The sequence below is a fragment of the Pundamilia nyererei genome, unplaced genomic scaffold (genome assembly GCF_000239375.1).
Source record: "Pundamilia nyererei isolate P.nyererei 1_Seehausen unplaced genomic scaffold, PunNye1.0 scaffold00220, whole genome shotgun sequence".
NCBI lineage: Eukaryota > Metazoa > Chordata > Actinopteri > Cichliformes > Cichlidae > Pundamilia > Pundamilia nyererei.
This window is the reverse complement of record NW_005187621.1, coordinates 271392-294131: the sequence shown is the minus strand read 5'-3', so window position 1 is coordinate 294131 and position 22740 is coordinate 271392. Positions and strand designations below refer to the sequence as shown.

At 40.5% G+C, this 22740-nt stretch overlaps 1 protein-coding gene across 8 annotated transcripts in view; it reads left to right on the top strand.

Annotated features, from left to right (window-relative positions):
* agap1 (ArfGAP with GTPase domain, ankyrin repeat and PH domain 1) overlaps positions 1–22740 on the top strand; it is a 173734-nt gene that overhangs the window by 97456 nt on the left and 53538 nt on the right. For 7 of the 8 annotated variants that reach the window (XM_013914732.1, XM_013914733.1, XM_005748365.1 and 4 more), the window contains 3 exons: positions 7915–8042; positions 9166–9321; positions 10855–10947. In XM_013914732.1, the coding sequence (XP_013770186.1) occupies positions 7915–8042; positions 9166–9321; positions 10855–10947 (377 nt within the window). The remainder of the gene's footprint in view (positions 1–7914; positions 8043–9165; positions 9322–10854; positions 10948–22740) is intronic. The other variant, XM_005748364.2, reaches the window with a different exon arrangement.

Genomic DNA, 22740 nt, shown 5'->3' with positions numbered 1-22740 from the left:
GTGTGTGTGTGTGTGTGTGTGTGTGTGTGTGTGTGTGTGTGTGTGTGTGTGTGTGTGTGTGTGTGTGTGTGTGTGTGTGTGTGTGTGTGGTCGGCCCAGGAGGAAGCTTTCCACACTAAACGCTGCCTTATTATCCTCTTAATTATTCCACTCTGTGTGTGTGTGTGTGTGTCTGTGTGTGTGTGCGTGTGCGTGTGTGAGACACTGTCTCCTTGTATTCTTCTCGTCATTATCCCAAATTAATCAGTTTTCTAATCACCCAGCAGAACGATGCAGCAGCCTGCAGCTCTGAGTACGTGCGTGTGTTTGTGTTAGTGGGTATTTATATTTTTACTGTGTGTGTGTTTGTGGGTTTAAATTTGAGTCCGCTTTAACTGCAGTGTGTCGGTCAGATGTGTGACAGATGGCTCAAGTGGGGTTGTCAGCTAAGAAGGTTGGTGGTTTGATTCCTGGCTGTTGAGCAAGATGCTGAACCCTGAGTAGCCCCGATGTGTGTCAGTGTGTGGATGTTATGTTAAACGTGTTTATGGGAAGAAAAATGCGCTCATATAAATGTGTGTGTGTTTGTGTGTGTGTGAATGACGCTTGTAGTAGGAGTAGAAAAGCACAACATAAGTATAATTTACCATTTAGAGACAGAGAAGAAGACACACGAGCGTGAAACAGCAATGGGGACTTTATCATTACTATTATTTCTAACATTATTATTATTATTATTATTATTATTATTATTATTATCGTTGTTGTTATCATGGGTTTATATGGGGTAGGGGCACCTTTTGGCTTGTCTTTGGACACACCCCTGTCTATACGTTATGGTGTGTATGTAAATGTTTATCTTATTGTGTGAGCTACAATCGTGCTGCCGTCGAGCTGATTCCCAGTATCACCTGTTGGTTCACCTGTTTACAAAATAAAAGCCTGCACACAAACAGGAAGTTGGTGAACAAACAATGTCTGAAACCTACTTGCATTAAATTTGTATAGTTTTTTATTTTATTTGTTGCTTTGTTTTAATGTAGACGTCATCTTATCACCAGGAAGTTTCATTTATACAAAAATAATACTTCAAAATTATTTACACATTATTTAAAAATCAATCACACAGGAAAAATACTTTACATTATATATCATATTAAAAACCTTAAAAAAAAAACCCTACGTAGCAGATTTTCTTAAATGCTGAAGGTTTTGAATGGACTTTGGTGGGAGATGTTTGTGCTCTACATACAGTTTTCTTCACCGTATTCTTACTTTTGTGAAATATCTGTTATTGATTGATTGATTTAAAACAGCAGTGTAATAGCTGTTATTGGAGGCTGATCGATGCATTTATTTATTGATCGATTCTGCAAACTTTCTTCTTGTTCTCTGATTTAAATGACATTTTGCACACATGTCGATGGAGGGTGAGGTCACACTTTATGATGGAGCTGATGTTTCTGAGCGTATCGATTGTGCTTTAGTGACCTTCGCTGCGCTTTCAGACGCCATCAATCGCGGCCGGTTGGCCCAGTGGTCGAGATGGGGGCGGGGCTTTAATTACCCAATGCTCATATTCGGCCTCGTAGTCAGCTGGGGCGTCATGGCGACAGGCAGAAGCTTGCAGTGCAGAAATGCTGATTGGCACTGATTTGACTTGATTTGTGTGTGTGTGTGTGTGTGTGTGTGTGTGTGTGTGTGTGTGTGTGTGTGTGTGTGTGTGTGAGTGAAATGTAATAGAGGCTTTGATGAGTCGCAGCAGCGGCACCGAGATGAGGAAGTTGCATGAATGACCACAACACTTAGCATTAAACATAATTGGCCCGCTTGTTGTAATGACGTTTTTTGAGCTAGGGAGGGGTGAGGAAGAGGAGGAGGAAGGTTTCATTCTGTATTTTATGCCGTTAAACCATCATTTTACTTTATTTCAACCCACCGAAGCTTTGATGAACCTGAAATTTTAACACATAAGAATATCATCGTGTATGATTATATATGGATACTTGTAAGAATGTAATTAGTTAATGATCCAACAGATCCAATAATAATCACATGTGAACTGTAGCTGGTTCATTTTGGGCATTTTAGCTGAAAAAAGTTACTTTTAACAGTTTGACAGCTTTTATATTTTTATTTTAAAAAATCAATTCTAGCAATTTTGTAGCAAAAGTTTCACATTCAAGTTAAACATTTAGGTTCCCTGATGTGGTTTTATTAAAAAATTGGACCAAAGTGTCTAAGTAATGTCAGGAAGTAGCTAAAATGTTTCTCATAAATGCTGCAAACCTATGTTTTTATGTTTAAAGAGGTTATTTTGTTCTACTAAAATTGATTTATCCTCATTAAAAACCAAACAGTATTCACATCTGAGAGAGAACCTGTCAGTTTTTGACATTTCAGCTTCTCTAGTTCAGATGTTTCACCTCCTGAGTTTGGTTATATTGAAACATTGGACCAGTCAGTACTAGAAAAACCTGCCAAAAGATTAAAAACCTTTGTGTTTAAACTGCATGTCGTCTTTTAACCAGAATTACTTAACTTTCATAAAATGCAGAATTACATTCACACCTTTGCTGGAACCTGTTTATGCTTCTGCATTTTAGCTCTAAAAATTACACAAAACCATTTGGACATTAATCATATAAGAAACCATTTTAAACTCCAAGTTTTTTCTAGTATGATGAAACTATTCCTAAATATAATAAGATTTTGTAAATGATGCTGTTAATAAAAAAATTAAATTGGTTAAAATTTTTAGCATTTTTTTAGTTAAAACTGTTAAATTTTAGCACAAATCTGAGTTGAAATGATGTTGAATCAACTGTGCTGTGATCTGTAGTCTTTGTTTTCTGCTGGGCTTCAGTGTGTGTGTATATGCATGTGTGTGTTTAACATGTTTAACATGTAATTTGCTGTAATGGGAAGTGAAGCCTGGTCCAGTCAGAGAGGGGCGGGGCAAGGGGGGGTGACCTCTGTGTGAGGGATCGAGGGGGGAGGAGCACAAGGGTGACAGCCCTGCACTCCCTCGTCCATCAGCGCACTAATTTAATTAGCCTAATTACACCGACGTGAACCCCAACACACACACACACACACACACACACACACACACACACACACACACACACACACACACACACACACGTCCTCCTCCTCCTCCTCGTCTTCTTCTTCTTCTTTTTGGTCCATGTCAGAGTGCAGACTGAGGATGCTTCGTTAGCGCTCACTAACGAGCTTTAATGACCACACACGCTCTGTCAAACAGTCACTCAGAAACATTCCTGCGATATAAAAATCACATCCAGTGTGTAAATATTCACACACTGACACCACAAACACACTAATCTGCAAAGAGCCGACTGCACAGTTTTTATTTTTGGGTTATACTAGAGTAGCTTATCTTACACTGGACCTTTATGCAGCTCCTGTCATCCAAACAACAGCAGACGTGCTGCACATCAGATTTGAAAATTCAGGGTTTATAAAAGTAGAGAGTAAACCAAAAATTACATTTACACGCGTGTCCACGGTGCCTTTGAAACAAATGGATTTAAACCTTTGCAAAAACAGCATTAAAAAAGTCTCCCACCCGAGCTCAAGTCATCTGGATTTGAACATTAATGGTTTCTTCCTTTGGCTGTTCTTAAATAGTCAAAGTACTCCTGAATAAAGCTTTACTTCTAACAAACACATAAACATGAACAGATAATTTTGTCATTTGACAAACATCAAACCAAGGTCAATTTCCTGTTTTGATACTTTAGGAAAACTGATCTGGATTCATACTAGCTGGCTTTTTCCTCCAACCATGATCCACCGTTCCAACAAGTTTCGTGACATTTGGCTCAGCATTTTCTTTTTTCTTTTTTTTAATGTGACCTTGAAGCACCACACGTTCAGATAGCACACCTGCAGCAGCTGCGGTGTTTGACTTTAACATGTAAAGAGTGAAACGCTGCAGTCAGCTCCGCCCCCCTCCCCTTCATCTTTATGTGTGAGCTGGCGGTGCAGCCCCGTCATAAATCTGATCAAAGGGGAGACGTTTCCATTAGAAGAAATGGCAGCTTCTCAGAGCAGAACTGAGATTGATGGATAAAGTTAAATTGCATTAACCGTGCAGTTTAAATATTTAGCGCAGCCTTATCATAACTGTTCTTAACACTTAAAGTAATATACAGCCTGCCAGGTGCAGGACGGACACGCTGACATGCATGTGAGAGGCTCAGTCCTCTGTGACTTTCTCACTCTGGGATTCAAACTTTGTTCTGATCAGGGCCAAAAGTCTAACTGGAGCTACATTAACTGACCACTGGTCACTATCAGTACATCGTTACCAGCGAAAACTCCAAAAAATGGTGTTAGTAAAAGCTGGAGATGTTTCGTTTTTGGACTGTTGCTCAAACAAAACAAGAAATTTAAAGATGTTAAATGATCCAACACTTGAATGATCTATTTACTTTACCCTTGTCAAAAAAAAAAAAATCTGTTGGGATGGATTTATTAATTAGATGAACATGAATATTGGACGATCTTTAGCCGCCATGAGCCTATGTCCCTGTATACCAATAATAACTGAAATAAGTAGTAGGAATTACTAATGAGTGTTTTGCCATTATAAATATTATGTAGCAAGGAAGTGCAAATGTTTAAATTTGTTAGAACGGATGCTAAAAAAGTGTTTATCCTTCCTTTATGTCAGCACAAACTCCACTGGAGAACAGAGCTAGTATTCGTCCACTGATTTTGCAGTGTTAGTTAGCACGTTGATGTTGTTTTCATTATGCAGCTGATACGAAACCAGAAGAAAACAAAAATGTGTTGGTGAAGAAGAAGAAGAGTCATTCACATAAAGACAACAGTGAAAATCTCTGGTGATATGAGATGATTTGAGAACTTCAAAATCATTTCACACGTTCCAGAAACTGATCAAAATCAGATAAACTGAAGCTGAGCTAGACCAGGGCTGTCCAGCTCCTTTTTACAAAGGGACACACTTGAAAGGCAGGAGATCCGTCCATCCATCCAGGAGTCTACAAGTCCATCCCCACTGTCCTGGATGATGTTGCATATCCCAAAAGGGCCTCAGTAAACGAACAGTCGTTTATCCATTAAACAATTTAATCAAACAATAATCTACTGCCAACATAATCAATCTTTAATTTTCTTTTTCTTAAAGGCATGAAAATGAAAATCAGATTACTGTGGGTATTTTCAATACAATAGTAAAGATAAAAGGATCTTGACCTTTTGTAGTCTACATGGAACATACAGATGAGGCCTCTAGTATGACATGAATCGACATAAAATATAAAAATGGCAACTCTGCAATTTTTTAAAACCTAAATTGATCATTAGGCTGGATTAAATCTGCCACATGGCTGTATTTGGCCCCCAGGCGTTGAGTATGACAGATGTGATGTAGACTGTACTTTGTTGTAATTCCAGTCTGCACCACAAGATAACAACTGATACAATATGTAACCTTTATTATGCAAGATACACACACTGGTAAATGGGTGCCCCCTGGTGGTGAAAGTTTGTTAAATTTTGCAGAGGACAATTACAAAAGTGTTCTTATCAAGGAGAAACTGTTGGTGCGAATTCAGTAGAAAAATCCCGCAATCAGTGTCAGACCAAATGTGTCCAAGCTTCATCAAACAAGCTAATCACCGTCTCAGCATTAACGTTGATCCCGTGGAGCTAAAAGCAGCGATTTTTGATCAGACTCGCTCCCTTTCATCGTCTGTTTTTGTTCTGAATGGCTCCATCGTGCCGCAGAGGCTTCTTTTAAACACCTCCGAGTTTCTTCTCTCTCTTTGCTGCCCTTGGCTCGGCCCCGTGTCACCTGGAGGTAAATGTTTACGACTGGGTCCTCATTAACGAAGCCGGGGCCTTTAACGAGCCCAATTAAAACAATGGCTTCATCTGCGAGAGCATGAAACAGGCCAGTGTTTATTGGAACAGAGATAATGGAGTCACTAAAGTCTTAACTCTCTCCTGTCTCCTGTCCAACACTCGGCTCCACCAGCACATCATCAGACAGACACAACAGTTTGATCGCTCCGAGCTTTGGTGCTGACCTGCTGGGACCAGATTTTAGTGTAATTATTTACGGAGGCTGGTGAGACTGACTGACTGAGCGCGCTGTGTGAACACCATTCAACCAAAGACCTTTACTGTTGTTTTCAGTTTGAAAGGACCAGGTTTTCCTCCAGGAGTTGTAAAGGACTGTTGTCAGAAAACAGAAGAAATTTCGAAAGATTTAATTAATACTAGAAAAACAAAAAGACGTGATACAAATAGACGATATTTAGGGGGAAATCTCTGAAATTTTGAAATATAATAATATAAGTACTACGCTATCCTATGTTTATTCCAACTTAATGTTTAACGTTTTCATTGATTTTGGGAGCTAATTATATATGTCAACATTAGATTGCTACTGTCAGCCTGCATATTAGAAAAACAGGAAGAGAACGTGAGAAATATACTGCTGAGGGCTAAACCAGCTGTAGCCACATACAGCCTCAGACACACAAGCCTAGAGACCAGTTAATAGCTCCATGGCAACCATGGGCGGCTAGAAAAAATTGTGCAGTCCCCAACAGGTTGGCAAGTAGTTGCTAGAGGTTGCTGGCATTGCAATTGCATTTACGGGTGACCAAACCAATCGCAATCAGGTTTTTTGTGCAGCACTCTCTTTGAAACTGATTTCACCCGGCAACAGCCAACAATCAATTGCCAACTTAGCAACTAGTTGTTCACATGGAAGCAGCTACCGGTCTCTAGGACTATATATAAGCTATACTTTGCCTGCCACCAGTTAGCCCCTTTCAGTAGGTGTTTGAACTTATATCACCTTCTATAAAACCACCAGATTGCAACAAATAAAACAACCGTTTAAATTGAAAATTGCTAGCCTTCCAAAAACTTACCTTTAGTGGTGTAAATCAAACTTCTGCTGATTCTTGAGCTAAAAACACTTCATTGGATTGAAGAGAGGTAAACTTTTGTCATAATGTAGCAGTACTTTGTCCCCTCAGGGTGGTGCTCAGGACACCAGCTGATGTTGGTAAAGACGTTCAACATTATAAGTGAAAGAGTGCGGTTTAGTCTGACCACTGTATGATTTTAAATCATAAATCTGACATTGAAGCCCTCCACCACTCTCAACAGTGCCGAGCAGTCATTATTCTCCCATTAATATCCTAAAAGGTCCTCGTCAGTCAATGAAGAACCCTCCTCCCCCAGCCATTATGAGCAGCCAATCAGAGGAGAGGATGCTTGGATCTTCCCTGCCTCAACCTGACTTGAGTTGTACTGAGGATCATAAAAACATCAGTAGAAACGATGTTAAGAGACTCCATGTGGTTATAATGTGGAAGATGCCTAATTTAAAACAATGACAGAAGAATTAGGAATTCAAACAGTCACGTTTGTTTCAGACGTATTCTGGGTTTTAATGGACAAAAGGTGATTCCCCCCCTATTTTTTTTTCTTTTTTTCTAAATTAAAGTGAAGAAGAGGCAGAAAATGTAAATGGTGACTTTCACTGCCTTGTTTGTGGCTCCTGGGTTAAACCCTTAGCTGCTTTTAGACTGTAAAACGGCTCCTCTGAGCTTTATATACACTTTAATAAAACCACCAAACTGAGAGAGAGGGGCTGGTTACAGCTCAATAAAACCAGACACAGACGCTTTTTTCTTTCTTTTTTTTTAACATGATGCCCGACATGAACACACTTCACCCCGAGGATGTGATGATGACAGCAGGCAGTAGGTGGTGCTGTTTTTTAAAACCTAAAAGGGGGACACCATGTTCCTCTTTGAGCACTGATATTTATTCTTTTTGTAGTCACCTCACTGGCTGTTGGACCTCACTGAGTGTTTCGGTGTACTTTGGTCTGATTTGTGTGTGTTTTGTGTGTTGCAGTTGCCCAGAAGATCGTGGCCACCAGGAAGAAACAGCAGTTGTCCATCGGGCCTTGCAAGTCACTCCCCAACTCCCCGAGTCACTCGTCTGTCTGCGCCACACAAGTGTCAGCCGTCCACATCAGCCAGGTCAGAGGTCACACAGAGTCACATTTGCATTACATTGGTTTACAGTCATTACATAGCACTGCTGGTTCATCAGTCAGCTAAAGAGGCACCATGTCACATGTTGTCAGCTAGCCTCTTTGATTGTAGTTGAACACCTTCACTTTGTGCCATTGCACTAATTACATTATACAGAAGTTAGTATAATGGAGCTGATGAATCCTTCTTGTGATGGTTAATTTGTAACATTAGGTGTTACCATACCAGCCCATAGAGTTTGAATGAGTTAGCTGACCTGGTGAACTGTGTCTGAGCTGATGAAGGTCATGTGACGATATGAACAGCTGCTAAATGGGCTTTTTAGTTAGAGCCCTCTTCTCATCCCCAACCTGTCGCAACAGATACCCGAGCCTGGTTCTGCTGGAGGTTTCTTCTTGTTAAAATGGAGTTTTTCCTTTCCACCGTCACTAAGTTTTTGCTGAAAGTGGGCCATCTTACTGTTGGGGTTTCCTCTGGCTTGAGGAGACTGTTGTTGTGAATGAATTGATTTAACTAGATACTAAGGGCAATAAAATCTTGGTCTTGGCAGTAAATCACAGCCTATCTCTGCTGAAGCATGGTGAGATGAAGCTGAAAGCTCTGGAAAAAAAATCCTCAGTGGACCTTTAGTCTAAATGATCAATTAAACCAATCAGATTTTTCTGAAATAAAGAGACATTTGCACTCAGTGTTCATAGCGTTTAGCAAAGACGCCTATATCAAAAATCAAACACATTCCTGGAGAGCATGAACAACAAACAAACTGCTCCAACATCTGCCTGAACCACACTGTGTGCAGCTCGAGCTTCAGGCTGTTAAACACTTCGATCCTCATCCTTCAGTCCTGCATCGATTTCTCATTAAAAAGCCATCGCTCAGCTCCCGCGTCCCCCAAGAGAGTGGCGTTTATCTCTCCGCTGTCCTTACAGACGGCCCTCTGTGCTTTCTCAGCTCTGTCTGATTACTGTCAAGTACTCCAGGAAACTGCACCTTAGCCAAGACCCCCCATTTTCAAAACACTCTCAGATTTCACCCTAAAACAATATGACTCTGCTTCCTTCTCTCTCCTTTGATCTTTTCCTGCTTTTCTGCTCCTCCGTCCATTCAGACGAGTAATGGTGGCGGCAGTTTGAGCGACTACTCGTCATCTGTGCCGTCAACACCGAGCACCAGCCAGAAGGAGCTCCGTATCGACGTCCCGCAGACCACCAACACGCCAACACCCGTCCGCAAGCAGTCTAAACGCCGCTCCAACCTCTTCACCGTGAGTCGCCATCAAACACGCAGCCCACAGAAGCCACGGAAAAAAATATTGCACCAGACTTCCGGTTTTGTAGTTATGGACATCATTTCTAATCTATCACAAAGCTTTTGCGTGTAAATTTATAAAAAGAGACTAAATATTAGGAATCTGTCCAGGTTCAAACGTTCCCACTCAATGTTCTCATTATTACGCCTGATTTTAAACCCAAGAACAGTTTTGAAATACCTGATTTTTCGCTATATGGGAGTCCCAGAAATAGTTTTAATAAAGCACGATTGCAGTTTGCTGCCCGTTTCAGTTTTGTAATGTTAACTGTAACAGCTAATTTAGTGTTAGTTTTAGTCATAGTCTTTTGTTAAAGCTAAATTGTTTTAGTTTTATATAGCATAAGATTATCATAAACTGCATCCAAAGTTGTTTTATGACTTCTGCTATAAAGTATAAAAGTCACAAAAGAGTATTATTTTCTCTGACATCAAATGTGAAACGTGTGCGTGTGTCTACTCTCTTGTTCCTCCCAAGCATTTGATTGTTACATTTTCATGATAAACCCGTGAGGCTTGGAAGCACCTGTAGATTAACCAAACTGCTTTGCGTGGTGACTTGATGGCTTGATGCACAAATGGCTTTTCTTTTTCTTTGTCTGTGGTATTGAGAAAGAACTTTACGTCCTCTTGACCTTATAAATGATCATGTTTACATGTTTAAAAACTCCCTAAAGTCGTGTAAAAAAGTCGCTCTTTCATTCTTTTTTTCTTTCCTACTGTAAAATCTTTCAGAGCTTCCAGTTTGAGCACATGAGATTCATCAGCTGTTGGAAAATAGCTGGTGTGAATATCTTCCACATTTTACTGAGCACGAACTGAAAGAGCAAAGTCACAGACTGAAAGTAAACTGTCACTGTATGCTGATGATGTGATGCTGTTTATTATAAAATTTCAATCAGTTCAAACACAGTCCAGTTTCAGGGACTCCAGCTATCTGAGGTAAAGCTTTGCAGCTACAGCTGCACCTAATAAAAAACACTTTAATTCAACTTAATACAATTTAAACAGGTAAGCTGTAAAGAAATTCACCCCCTATCCTGTATGATGGGGGAAATTAGTTGTAGTGATCAAAACAGTTTCTGTAGCTGGCTTTTACAGCCATCATATATTTTGGGTGTAAAGTTGGGCATTTTAATATGTGAGTCTATGGGGACTGACTGGCTTTTTGAGCCAGCTTCTAGTGGACATCGAGTAGCAGCTTTTGGTACTTTTATGTCTAAGCCCAAGTTGGCCTTTGTTGTTTGATGACATGTTAAATGAATAATCAGTCAACTGGAATCAGTATATTTTTAGTAACTGAATCATCAGTTAGTCCCTTCTCTTTGAACTCTTCCAGGATTTTTTAGAGTTTTCTTAACTAAAGATGATTTAATCACTCTACATATCAGACATGTCTGCAGTAGCTGTTGACTTTTACTAAACTGATATGTTGTGGTTTTTGCCTGATGTGTTGATACTAACTCTTCTTATCTGGTCTTCTCCACAGTCGAGAAAGGCGAACGAGGCGGACAAGGACAAGAAGGGCCTGGAGGCTCGAGCCGACAGCATCGGCAGCGGGCGAGCCATCCCCATCAAACAGGTGAGACTTCCTGTCTACTCTGTTCGCTCGCTCTGTGTGTTTGAAGCTTCGGCCTTGATTAACAGTGAAATCACACACTTGACATCAATTAGAGTGAGGGGCTCTCCTGGGTCCTCCAACCAGATCATTAGGAGAAGGAGAGGGACGGATTCGCCGTCACTCCTGTTTCTTCCTCCCCTCCCTCTGTTCATCCATTCATCTCCCGCTTCTCTTCTCCCTTCAAAGCCGCTTCCTTTTCTCTGGACTTCTTCTCCTTCCTGAGCTGCTTGATCGCGCCGTTTTAAAGGAATGAAAGAAGGAGAGGAAAGAGGCGACTGTCTCCACTGCGAAACGTCCCTGCTGCGACGGCGAGGAGAGCACCTGAAGTGGCTCTTAATTTGTTGCAAACAAGCTCCCCTTGTGTGGAGCAGCAGAGAGTGAGGAGGGGGTCTCCTGACGAGCAAATCAGGCAATTAGCGAGCTCTAATCGTGGCCTCTCGAGTCGCTGCCGCGGCCTCGTTTGTACTCTCCTAATGAACAAATCGCATCTCTGATTAGGCGCCGCCTCGACAGGAGAGAGCGAGAGAGGGGCTGCTGTTTGTGTTCGGGGTCGGCGTTTAAGAAACGAGCCTGCTGTGATCGCACAGCGGCGTCGACAGTAATTGCAGCAGAACGTGTGAAAATCCCTCTTCAGCTCCCAGTGGCTTCAATTGCATTTTCGTCGTCTTATTCTTTTTCTTCTTCTGTGGTGGTAATGCAGCGGTGGATCTCAGCGGGCTGTTTGAGCGCCAGAAAGACGTTACATTATGTTGTTAATCATCTGAAAATGGAGCTCAGCTGAAACGTGCCAGGTTTCATTTTTAAACGAGCACCTCATTACGTTCGCACAGATTATTCTGCTGCTTTAGTCTATGCTGTGTTCAGGTCATGTGGGAATTATGACTTCTGCTAAATCACTGGTTACTTCATTCCAAATTAAATTTATTTTACTTATCTCTGGTTTTTCAGTATTTTAAGGTCAATCAGCTGTTGTGTTTCCAGTATCCTCACTAAGACGTTATTCTACAGTATCTGAGATCATAACAGTACTAACTGTGTGTGTGCTATCAGAGGATCATATAACTGGTTTAAAACATAATAGTGGCTATATACTGTGAGGGAAAAACTCAATTAAAAAAACAAAAACTCAAAGATTAACAACAAATTAGATTTTCTCACTATGTCAACTTTTTTTAAGCATCTTAAAAATTTAGTAAACAATTATATTCTCTTGACTTAATTCCAGGAACAGTTCAAAAATAAAAAATTTTATGGAACAAAAACATGAAAAAAAGATAATTTACTCAAATTAAAACTGAAGTGTCAGCGAGAAAATGTATAAATGTATAATTTTTGGTGAAATAAAAAAATAAAAAGGTGTCGCCAGCACCCTTTTATTTTAAATAAATAATAATAATAACTAAAATAACTCTCGAAGCATTAGAGAAATTTAAAATCTGAATATTGAGATTTTTTGAGATTATTTCGTTTCTTCTGGATGCTTGATGTCGAAATATTAACATGTAGTGAACACATGAAACTACAGATTTCATCAGGTGAAGAATGTTTCTGTTCGCCTCACATCCTAACCTCACAGTCAGAGGACCACTGTTCATTATCCAAATTCATGCTAATAAAGCTGGACGCAGACTCCGCCTCCTCCAGAGCAGAGTGAGAAGAGGAGGTGGAGGCGCTGCGAGGCTGAGCGCAGAGCTTCCTCCTGTTGTATTTTTTGGAAGTGGACGTTAATTGATTTGATGGTTCCCTGTGGCCGCTCTCGCCTCGTCTCCTGCCTGCTCCTCAGTGTCGACACTGGCTCAACACACCGCTGACCTGCTGCCTCATTACACCGCGTGTGTTTTAAATGCACAGTGTGTGTGTTAGGAAAGAGGCTGCTTTTCACATTCAAGGTTCAACTACCTTTTCCCCATTATCGCTCCATTTGCACTCCATTTTACTCTCTGTATGTGTGTCTGCATCTGTGTGTGTGTGTGTGTGTGTGTGTGTGTGTGTGTGTGTGTGTGTCATTAGCATCGTACTCACACTTGGTTTTAATGAGACTCTCTCCCTCACCTTTTAGTCTCGAAGCACGAACCCATTATTTTCTCATCCAGGTGTTTTACTAAACTTATTTTATTTGCTTGCACCTTGAAATGTTCAGTTTAAAAAAGCTCATAAAAAGAGAAAATAAACAGGCTACATTAAATTAAACTGCACTGAAATTAAAAATAAAGCAAAATAAAATTAAACTACCATCTATTGACCTGAAATGTGCAAAAATTGGCAAATTGTGTGTAACTAGTAGAAGCCACTATTCAAATTTGGCATCTTTACCCATAGAAGGCGCCTTGCTGACTCTACAAATTTTCATGACAAAAAAAAAAAAATAAAACATTTCTAAATTAAAAAAAACAAAACAGTAGCTTTTATCTTAATAACCCAGAGGTGTGGATTCACCCATTGCTTTATAAAACCTCAATTATGACTATGACCATGTTGATGCCTGATTAGCGAGCTCTATTCATAAACTATATAGACACAGGAACAGATGATAGTTAGTTAGTGAGTTGTTAGTAATTAACTTGTTTACTAAAATGCTACGAATAACTGCATTAAAAATCTCCTGAAAGGTACAGACTGATCACAAGCTATTACTATATGCTGATGATGTAATTCTATTTATTACAAAACTACACACAACAATCCAAACACAGTAAAATTCACCCCCTTTGCAGCCATTATGAATAGAATACAAGACATTTTTTGTAACGAGCTGTAATGTTTATTTGTGCTGTCGAGTTAGATATTTGAACATGGTGATTGCCTCAGTTTTGGAGCCAGCCCCTAGTGGACATTAGGGAAAGGGCAATTTCTGGTGCTTAATTTTTTTTTTTTTTTTTTTTTTGGAGGTTTAAGCTTCATCTTTAAGAAAGAAGCAGTTCACACCATTCAAATTGCTGGTAAAAATTATACAACATCTCTTTCACTGGCTGTGATAACTTTTCCTACTTTAAATTAAATTTGTCAGGGACATTTTCAGTCTGAAATCTTTCTGCAAAACCCATCTTGATCTCATGACCACTAAACTGGCCTCTGATTAACATTGTACTGTCAAGGTAGAAGGCAGCTGGCCTTAAAAAGCAGCATCAAGGTCCTCACTAAACAATGAAAATCTGAAATCGAAGCTTCATAATAAATGTTTAAATGAATAAACCCCTATTATGTTTATGTTTAATGTCTTCTTCTTTAGAGTTTCTGTAGAATTTCTGGAGTAGTAGCTGTCTTCTCACTGTCACCAGTCACCTTCTTCTTCTTTCCAGTTTATTAGTGTCACCTGTGTATGTGTTGTACCTGAATGTGTGTGTGTCTGAGCCACTTGTTGCCCGCCCTGATCTCATTAGAGCGACTCTTAGCGTGACACTCAACAACTCGAGGTGACGGCGGTTCACTTCTTAAACGGGAACGCCTTCGTTAAGAGAGTCCAGAGCTCATTAAGACAACACACATACACGCACACACAGAGACAGAGGCCAGGTCACTGTGGCTGTAATGAGAACAGGGCGGATCTCGACTCTGACACTATTAGCCAAAACAAATTCACACAAACACGTAAACACGCTGGTCATGAGTAGCATTCACAGCAGCGAAGGTTTGTCTCTAGTTTTTCTTTTTCTTGTCTGGTTTTCAGTGTAAAAAAATGACACAAAGACTGTCAGTAAAAGTAAAGACACTTGGTTTGGTTTCATGAGACAAAGAAAACCGGCCCATTTTTTTCTGATTGATCCAGTGATTAGTCAGTTAATCAGGACACAGTAATTCTAAGACCTTCGGTTTCCTTTCTAGAAGTTTATCCTCCTTTCTGACTCTTAGACTAAAATGTATTAATGAACATCATGTTTTATTCAGTAAAACTTAAAAATAAAAACTGAGCCCCTTAACTGATCAGGAAAGGACAGAGATCAAGGCAGACGAGGGCTGTTTTCTTCTATACAACCAGAGGTCTTTAGGTTTAGGTTTCTGTTTTATACTCTCAGAGGTGTTGTTATGTGACGTAGCTTAAAAATGCTTCATTTAACAGACATGCTAGCATTAGCGTAAACAAAAACAACTCAGGGTTGCAATTGATCCCTGAAACTAAACAAACCCTCCATGAATCAAATATATTGCCCATTTTGAACATGTTTTTTCTTGGATAGTCAAATTTCCTGCTATGTTTAAGTGTACTGTAGCTGCTAGCTTCTTAAGCGTAGCTTGCTTGCTAACATGATCTCTGTCTAAATGTGATACAAAGCCACATAAGTGTTATGTCCCTGTTATACAATATAATGTTGTTGTTTCCACATTGGAAGATGGTGACAGCATCACTTCAGCTTTGCTTTTATTTTATTTTTTAATCAGTCAATTTATTTATTTATTTATGATCTCCGTACACCTCTTTGGCAGCAACAGTAAAGCGTGTGAGGTTACAACAACTGAGAGCTACATGACGGGCTGTAATGACACGAAAGTACGGCTTGTGCCAGCGGATGTGACATCACTTTTATCATGCGGTGCTGTTTGTGAGGACAAGAAGGGTTATTGAGCTGCTGTCTAAAGCCGGAACAAGAGGACATATAAACTGTTCCTACTTCTTTACTTCTTTAAACCACCGAGGAGTAAACCACTTAAATATGTTTGCAAATGCAAGTGAAGCTCCAGAGTGGTGCGTTCAAATGTGGTATTATAACCTGGAAATTTTCCAATCCATCCGCTCACCATTGTGTAATGAATATTTGATTTAATAATGAACATGTTTATGCTAATGAACTCTCTGAGGGATTACATTCACGTCTGCCACCTGCACGATGAACCAAAGCAGGAAACACATGTGGTGTTGAAGCTGAAACCTCCTGCGAAGATGCTCCACTGCGACTCGAAGCCACAGAGGAAATGCTGGCTGTACCAACACCCGATTGGTCGTTTTTTTTTTTCTTCTTCTTCTTCTTCTTCTTCTTTTTTGAAGTGAGCGGATGCGTCCAGCTTTGTTTACAGAGGCTGTTGACGGCGCAGGGTTCCTCCGACATCTGCTCCACGCCACTAATTAGCCGATAATTACCGGAGAGAGAGGGAGAGGCTCGCTCATGTCTCTGTCAAGCGGCTGACCGAGGTGCTTTGAAAACCAACAATCTAACAAATTAATTTCCTTCGACACAGCAGCCGAGCCTCTGGGACCGGACACACTGGAGAGGTGCTCGTTGTTGGGGGTTTTTTCCCCCTCTTTTTTTCTGTAAACCTTTATTTACTTTGGGAAGGTTCACTGAACTCACCTGAGAAATAGGGAGGACAAACACTGCCAAAATCAAAACAGAAACTTAAAATTCTTAAAACTTTATCTAATTGATTTTTGAATATTTCTCTGGATCCTTTTTATCTTACTTTATTCATGAGTTTCACAGGCCTCTGTCATCAGTATGATAATTACCTTGCTTAAAAACTCATGTAAACTTCAGGTAGGAAAGTATGGAGGACTGCAGGTGCCAAAATCAATAATAAATAATAATAAAAAATCACTCTATTAAATGCATCAAAATAATTAATGTAAATTAAAAGTTGATAAATTGATTATCCTAATTTAATTTGCCTTTACATTTATTTATATTCCTTTATTTATTTACTTTGTCATTTATCTAGTTATTAAGGAACAATAAGGGCATGCAAAGAAAAAGCAAACTGAAAGTAAAATTAAGTGAAATTAAAAAAAATAAGGAAAATGCCTGAACAGATATTGAAAAAAATAATAAATTGATAAATAACTAATTATTTGTTCAGCTGAATTCCCAAATTACTATGTGTTAATTTGCATGTTTTCTTTGCTAGTGGCTCTAAAGCGGCCTGTTAGGACCACATGTTCACTAACTGTAACTCCCAGGGCTTCTTTTTTTTCTGCATTGCATTGCTAGCTACAAAGATTTGTGATGTAGACTGTATTAACATCTAAAATGATCTCTCAGAGAGAAAATTAGAAGCAACAGATAGCATTTTTCTTTGTGCGTTCATTTATGTTTATGCCAGCTACCTTCCGGTCAGTTGAATATGCGGATTCACTGCCATTTACTTGAGATGTGCTTCCTGTAAACAGAAATCCCTCTTCCCAGCAGTCTGTCTATCAGTATTTGACCTTTGTGCTGCATTTTGTAGTTTTAATCGTAACTCTGTTGTCATGTTGGTTGCCTCATCTATCTGATTGAGATTACCTTTTTGCACATCTGCAGATGAGTCTTCCAGACTTCCTAAGATATCTGGCTTGTTTGTTTTCCCACCTAGAGGAAACAGATGTGTAAAACTCATATTAGACCTCAGAACTCTCCAACCAGGACTTCAAACTGAGCTCCAAGTATGCAGCTAGAAATGTTACAACCTCTAAACAGATCTCTGACCTGTCCGACATCCCTACTTTAGCGCTGATGCTTTGTAGAAGAACTGTTAATAGATTCCCTGACCTCCACCGAGACGACCTCCTCCTGTAAATGAACATTTTGCATCTCCTCCTGAGCTCCACTTGGAGTCTGAAGTCTCAAGGCTTTTGGATGCTGTCGCCTTCTTCCTGCGAGGAGCTGATTAGTGTCGTGCTTGTAATTGCCTCTCGCGGGGTTGCAGACGAGCACGGGGCTGGGTGGTTTTGACAAGTCTACTCGTCCCCCCTCGGCGCTGGGCGCTTTGTAAGGAGTTAAATTGGATGGTTAATTCGGGTGTTATTTACCCTGTAATTCATTAGTTTCGCCCCGCCATTGGCAGCGGGCAGGCTGTAATTTCACGCTTCGCAATAAAAGATGTCTCATAATCTGCTTCATTTAGCAGCCAAAGAATTTAATGAAATTAACTGCAGCCCTAATTAAGACGGTGAATATTAAAGACCTGCTATCAAGGCTTTAACGAGGGTGACATGATCCGCCTTCCGCCGGATTGGAAAAATATCATTTCCCTGGGAAAGGTTGTCACCGCTCGGAGCCATTTTGGCCATGATGACATTTTTGTCATGCACACTAACCCCTGGAAATGAGATTTTTTGGGGGGTGGTGGCGGTGGGTGGAAGATGTGTTGGAGGGATGTCTCTCCCTTTTTAGTTTGAGAAATAATTAAAACAAGGAACACAGGCGTCAATCAAAGAGCATTTTTAGACTGTGCTCATTACGCCGCTGCGTGGCAGTCTCCATGGAGCAATCCCGAGTTTTTGTTTGGCACGGAGGTGTTGCTCTGAGCTCGCTGGAAGTGTCCCTGTGGTCGCTTTGTTGTTTCACACCGTATGAGAAAGTGTGTGTGTTTGGGTGCGTTGTTACACTTATTTGATGAAAAGCTGGACAAAAGTGCCCGGCGGTGACCTGAAGGGTTCTCGCAGAGGAAGAGGAGTCATGTTTCCTTCACATCCTGTCTCTCACCGAGCGTCGAGCCGAGCGAGGGGCGAGGTTTTTTATCCACTAATGAATTGAGACTGCTGAAGTAAGGTTTGGATAATTGAGTTTCTAATTAATTACCCAGAACTCTTATCAGATAAATCAGCCCCTCTTCAGCCCCCCTCTTCTTCTGTGGTGTTTTATTTGATCTGGTCTGCGTCTTGCTCCCCTGGGCTTGCCCTTTGCTGTCCTTGCCTCATCAACAGTGACCTTGTCATGGAGCCTGAAGCTGCTGCGTGGCTGTCAGTGTGTTTTGATGGTAGTTATGGGGTTTGCCCTCTGCTGTGGTGGTTTTTTAATGATTTTTACTGTTTACTTCGAGGCAACAAATCTTGTTGTTTTTTTTATTCCTGTCATCCTTTGTAGTGATCAGGTCAAGAACCACATGGAAAGAAATGAATCAAAAGAACTGGAGCTCCACCAGGGCCGTTCAGTTCCCTTTATTTGTTGTTTTAATCATGGAAAATAAATCTTAATAACTCTGCATCCAGAACACTCACAGTTTAATTTGATTTTAATCCTTAGTTTGCGAAGAAATAATCATAAATAGGGTCTTGGCTGAAAAATGAATATTCAATCAATTTTAAGTGCAAAAACACCAACCTGTGGACGAATCTGTGGGAACAAAGTAACAAGATGTAAACTCCATGTGGTGTCATTAATAGCCTCCCCACCCACATTTCTTATTTTATTTCACTTTTCACTGTCAAATAAAAGCCCAAAAATAATTACATTAACCTTTCTCAACACAAGAAAAAAACCTTGTCCACACTAAATGCAGGCACTTAACACCCTGTATGTCAATTCTCAAGCAAAACCCATCATAAATAATTGGACTTTTATTATCACATTTTTAACCTTTTGTCAGAAAAAGCAAAAAGGGCTTGTTTTTGTCAGGTATCAATGAGTGATGTTTGATTCATATTTAGTTTGAAAACCGGAAATACATTAATACAAGATGAGAGCAGGAGACAAAGAGAACAGTAATGGAAGACTACCTGCTAGCATGCTCACATTAGCTGTACACTTTCTAAAAACCAATCCCTGACGACGTTCAGACTAAGCCATTCGGGGAAATACCTGGGGGTTAAGCATCCGCAGACAGTTACCAGATAAGAATGCCAGTGGTTAATGTTGAAAGGTAGTTCGGGTTTATAGTTAGGATAGCTCCCTTTGGTGGTTTTAGAAGCAAGCCCAAATATGAAGAAACCCCAGGGTAAACCCACGACCTGCTGAAGAGTTTATATATCTTTTCTGGTCTGGGAATGCTATGGAATTTCCCAGAAGGAACTGGAAAGCGAGAAGCTTGAAAGAAGGATCTCTAAAAAATCTTTGATTAGCTTGCTTCCCAAGTTCAGATAAACCAAAGGCGATGGATATATGGAATTCCAGGAATTATAGTATTGGGAGCCACGAAGTTCAGTGGTTGGTAGAGCAAAATTACTTTTTGTGTTCTTACAGTTTAATTTTCCATCTTGGTAGCACAGATGTTTAGATGTTTTGTCGTTGTTTACACTTTAAGTGACAGTTGTCAATGTCGCATCATATTTTGGAGGGTGAAAAAAGATTTGAGTTGTAAGAACTCAAAGGCAACATTGTCTTCAACAATTAGTAAAACTGCAAAAAAGTTCCTACATTCAAAAGAGCCTAATTCCAGGACGTAGTGATTGCACTTCCAAGTCATCCATAAAGACATGATCTTTAGTTTTGGACTGCCTTGAAAAGTCCACCCGGATTTTCTGATTCGTTTTCTAATCTGTGACAAACGGCACCAGTCTACTCTAAACCACTGTGAAGAAGATCTACCTACTATGACCTGCAGCAGGGGGTCAAAGAGCTTTCAGTTGCTTCCCACAAAGAGGATATTTACCTGGAGTAAGTCAGACAGCATCGGCCCCTTTCCTTTATTTTCTCTTTTTGTCTTCTTGGAGATTAGAGGAGTGAACATTTCACACTCTGTCCTCTTGTCTGAGAGGATGATAGATGACCTGCAGACGCTGCTCAGGCTGGATCAGATGGCCACCACGATACAGAAGGGATCCCTTTCTCGTCACCCCCCTCGCACTCCTCTGTCGGCGGGGGGTGACACCTCTAATTTAGCCTCCTGCTTTCGGGGGACGTTGAAGAACAAAAGGGCCTTAGCTCCTTTGAGATCATCCTGTTCTGTGGAGGGTTTGTCCAGTGATATTGCCTGCCCCGTATCTCCTCCAAGATCTGCTGTCACACTCTTCAGGAGGCCCCGGTAGAGTCCATTGTCTGAGCAAAATAGGGGGGTGATTGAGTGATTAGAGAGTAGATTAGTCTGTATCAATAGGCAGGCAGCCTCCAAGAGGAGAAAAGTTTTCCTTCTAATTTGACTCACACAATGGAAGAAGGAATTATGGTTCATGTTACTGTTCATGTTCCTCAGTTTTAGCTTCAGACAAAGAGGTAAAAGTTGTGTCTTGTGAGCACACCTTTACGCCTCAGAAATCATTTTCTGTGCAATATGTTCGTCCTCGAACATGCCGGACATGTGACAGCTGTGGTCTTTAATCAGAGACCCTCAGGTACGAGCGTCCGATGCGTCGTCTAACGAATGACTTCATCTCTTGGCTTCCCCCGAGCTAGCGACCTTTTCTTAAGCACTACCCCACAATACTTCAACCGAGGCAAAGAAGTGAAGGTAGAGAGTGTCTCGGGGAGTTTTGTTTTTTGGGGGGTTGTCTGTCTACATCTATTTCTCTATCCATCCTTGTTTGCTTTCTTTCCCACTGAAACCCAACACAGACCCTTCATGCCCCTTTGTTTTGTTCTCCAGAGAAGAATCCTCATTGATGCCCTCGGACGTTTTCTGTTGCTTAACAAATGACTTCATCTTCCCGCTCCCTGGAGCTAGCGACCTTTTCCTAAGCACTACCCCACAATACTTCACCAGGGCGGAGAAGTGCCTCAGTCGGAAGGGAGAGAGTATATCTGAGGATGTATTTATCTCCCCACATCTATTTTCCAATGTGGAGACCTTGTGAGCTGTCATAGCTGCTCCCCCCTCTCCTCCTCCTGAAGGTAAAATAAGTGTGTCACTAAGCTCGGGGAGGTGAATAATGAAAGATATTACCCATCATGAGGATTTCAACGTGGCGTTCAATTAGCCTTCCTCTCGCACAAACTGATCGCTTGTCATCCTCAGGATGAATGGACAAAATTAATCCACTGACGTCTCCCTCCCCAAAACCCGGGTTTAGGTGAAGGTCTGTGAAAGATGTTGGTTCATCTCTCAGTTTCGTTTGGTGGTGATCAACCATCCACCTCTTAATGCTCCATTGTCTTGTTTCAATTTACTTTCTCTTTTGATCCTGTAGTGCAAAAATATTTCACTTTTTGTTTTAGGATTCAGGTAAAATCTTAAAATGTATTCAATTCAATTTTATTTATATAGCGCCAAATCACAACAGCAGTCGCCTCCAGGCGCTTTATATTGTACAGTAGATCGTACAATAATAGATACAGAGAAAAACCCAACAATCATATGACCCCTATGAGCAAGGACTTTGGCGACAGTGGGAAGGAAAAACTCCCCTTTAACAAGAAGAAACCTCCAGCAGAACCAGGCTCAGGGAGGGGCGGGGCCATCTGCTGCGACCGGATGGGGTGAGAGAAGGAAGACAGGATGAAAGACATGCTGTGGAAGAGAGACAGAGGTTAATAACAGATATGATTCAATGCAGAGAGGTCTATTAACACAAAATGTAGATGAAAGCAACATTTTTTCCCCACTGATTTTTAATTCTTTTCTTCTATTATGCAACCAAAACACATCAGAATACATTTTTGATGTCAGGCTGTGAAAATTAGGGGTGGGTTTTGATTATCGATTTATCCATTAAAATTGATTCTAGCTTGGATAACGTGATATCAATTCTTTAAAATCCTGAATCGATCTTTTAATATAAATTTATTTTGCCCGAAACGCCAGAATTTCAGGTTAAACCTCAAACAATTTACAACAACCACTAAACAGTTGAAACAGTAAATGAGAGCAGGTATTCTGCACAAAGACATAAACACACAGCGCGGACCCGCCGACTAGGGCTGGGTATCGTCACTGATTCTAGAATCGATTCTATTCCGATTCACAAGGTCCTGAATCAATTCGATCCACAATTCGATTCGATTCAATTCGATTTGAATCTGGGAAATTTTCCCTCACAGTCAGAAATATTATAATTATAATTTGTATCTATAAAAAGGAAGCTGAGCACGCAAGACTTTATCAAAGGTGTAAGCCTCACAGCAGATGCCTTTGTGTCAAAATAGCTGAAGATAAAACACAGAAAAACATGAAGGTGATTTTCCTGGCCTGGGA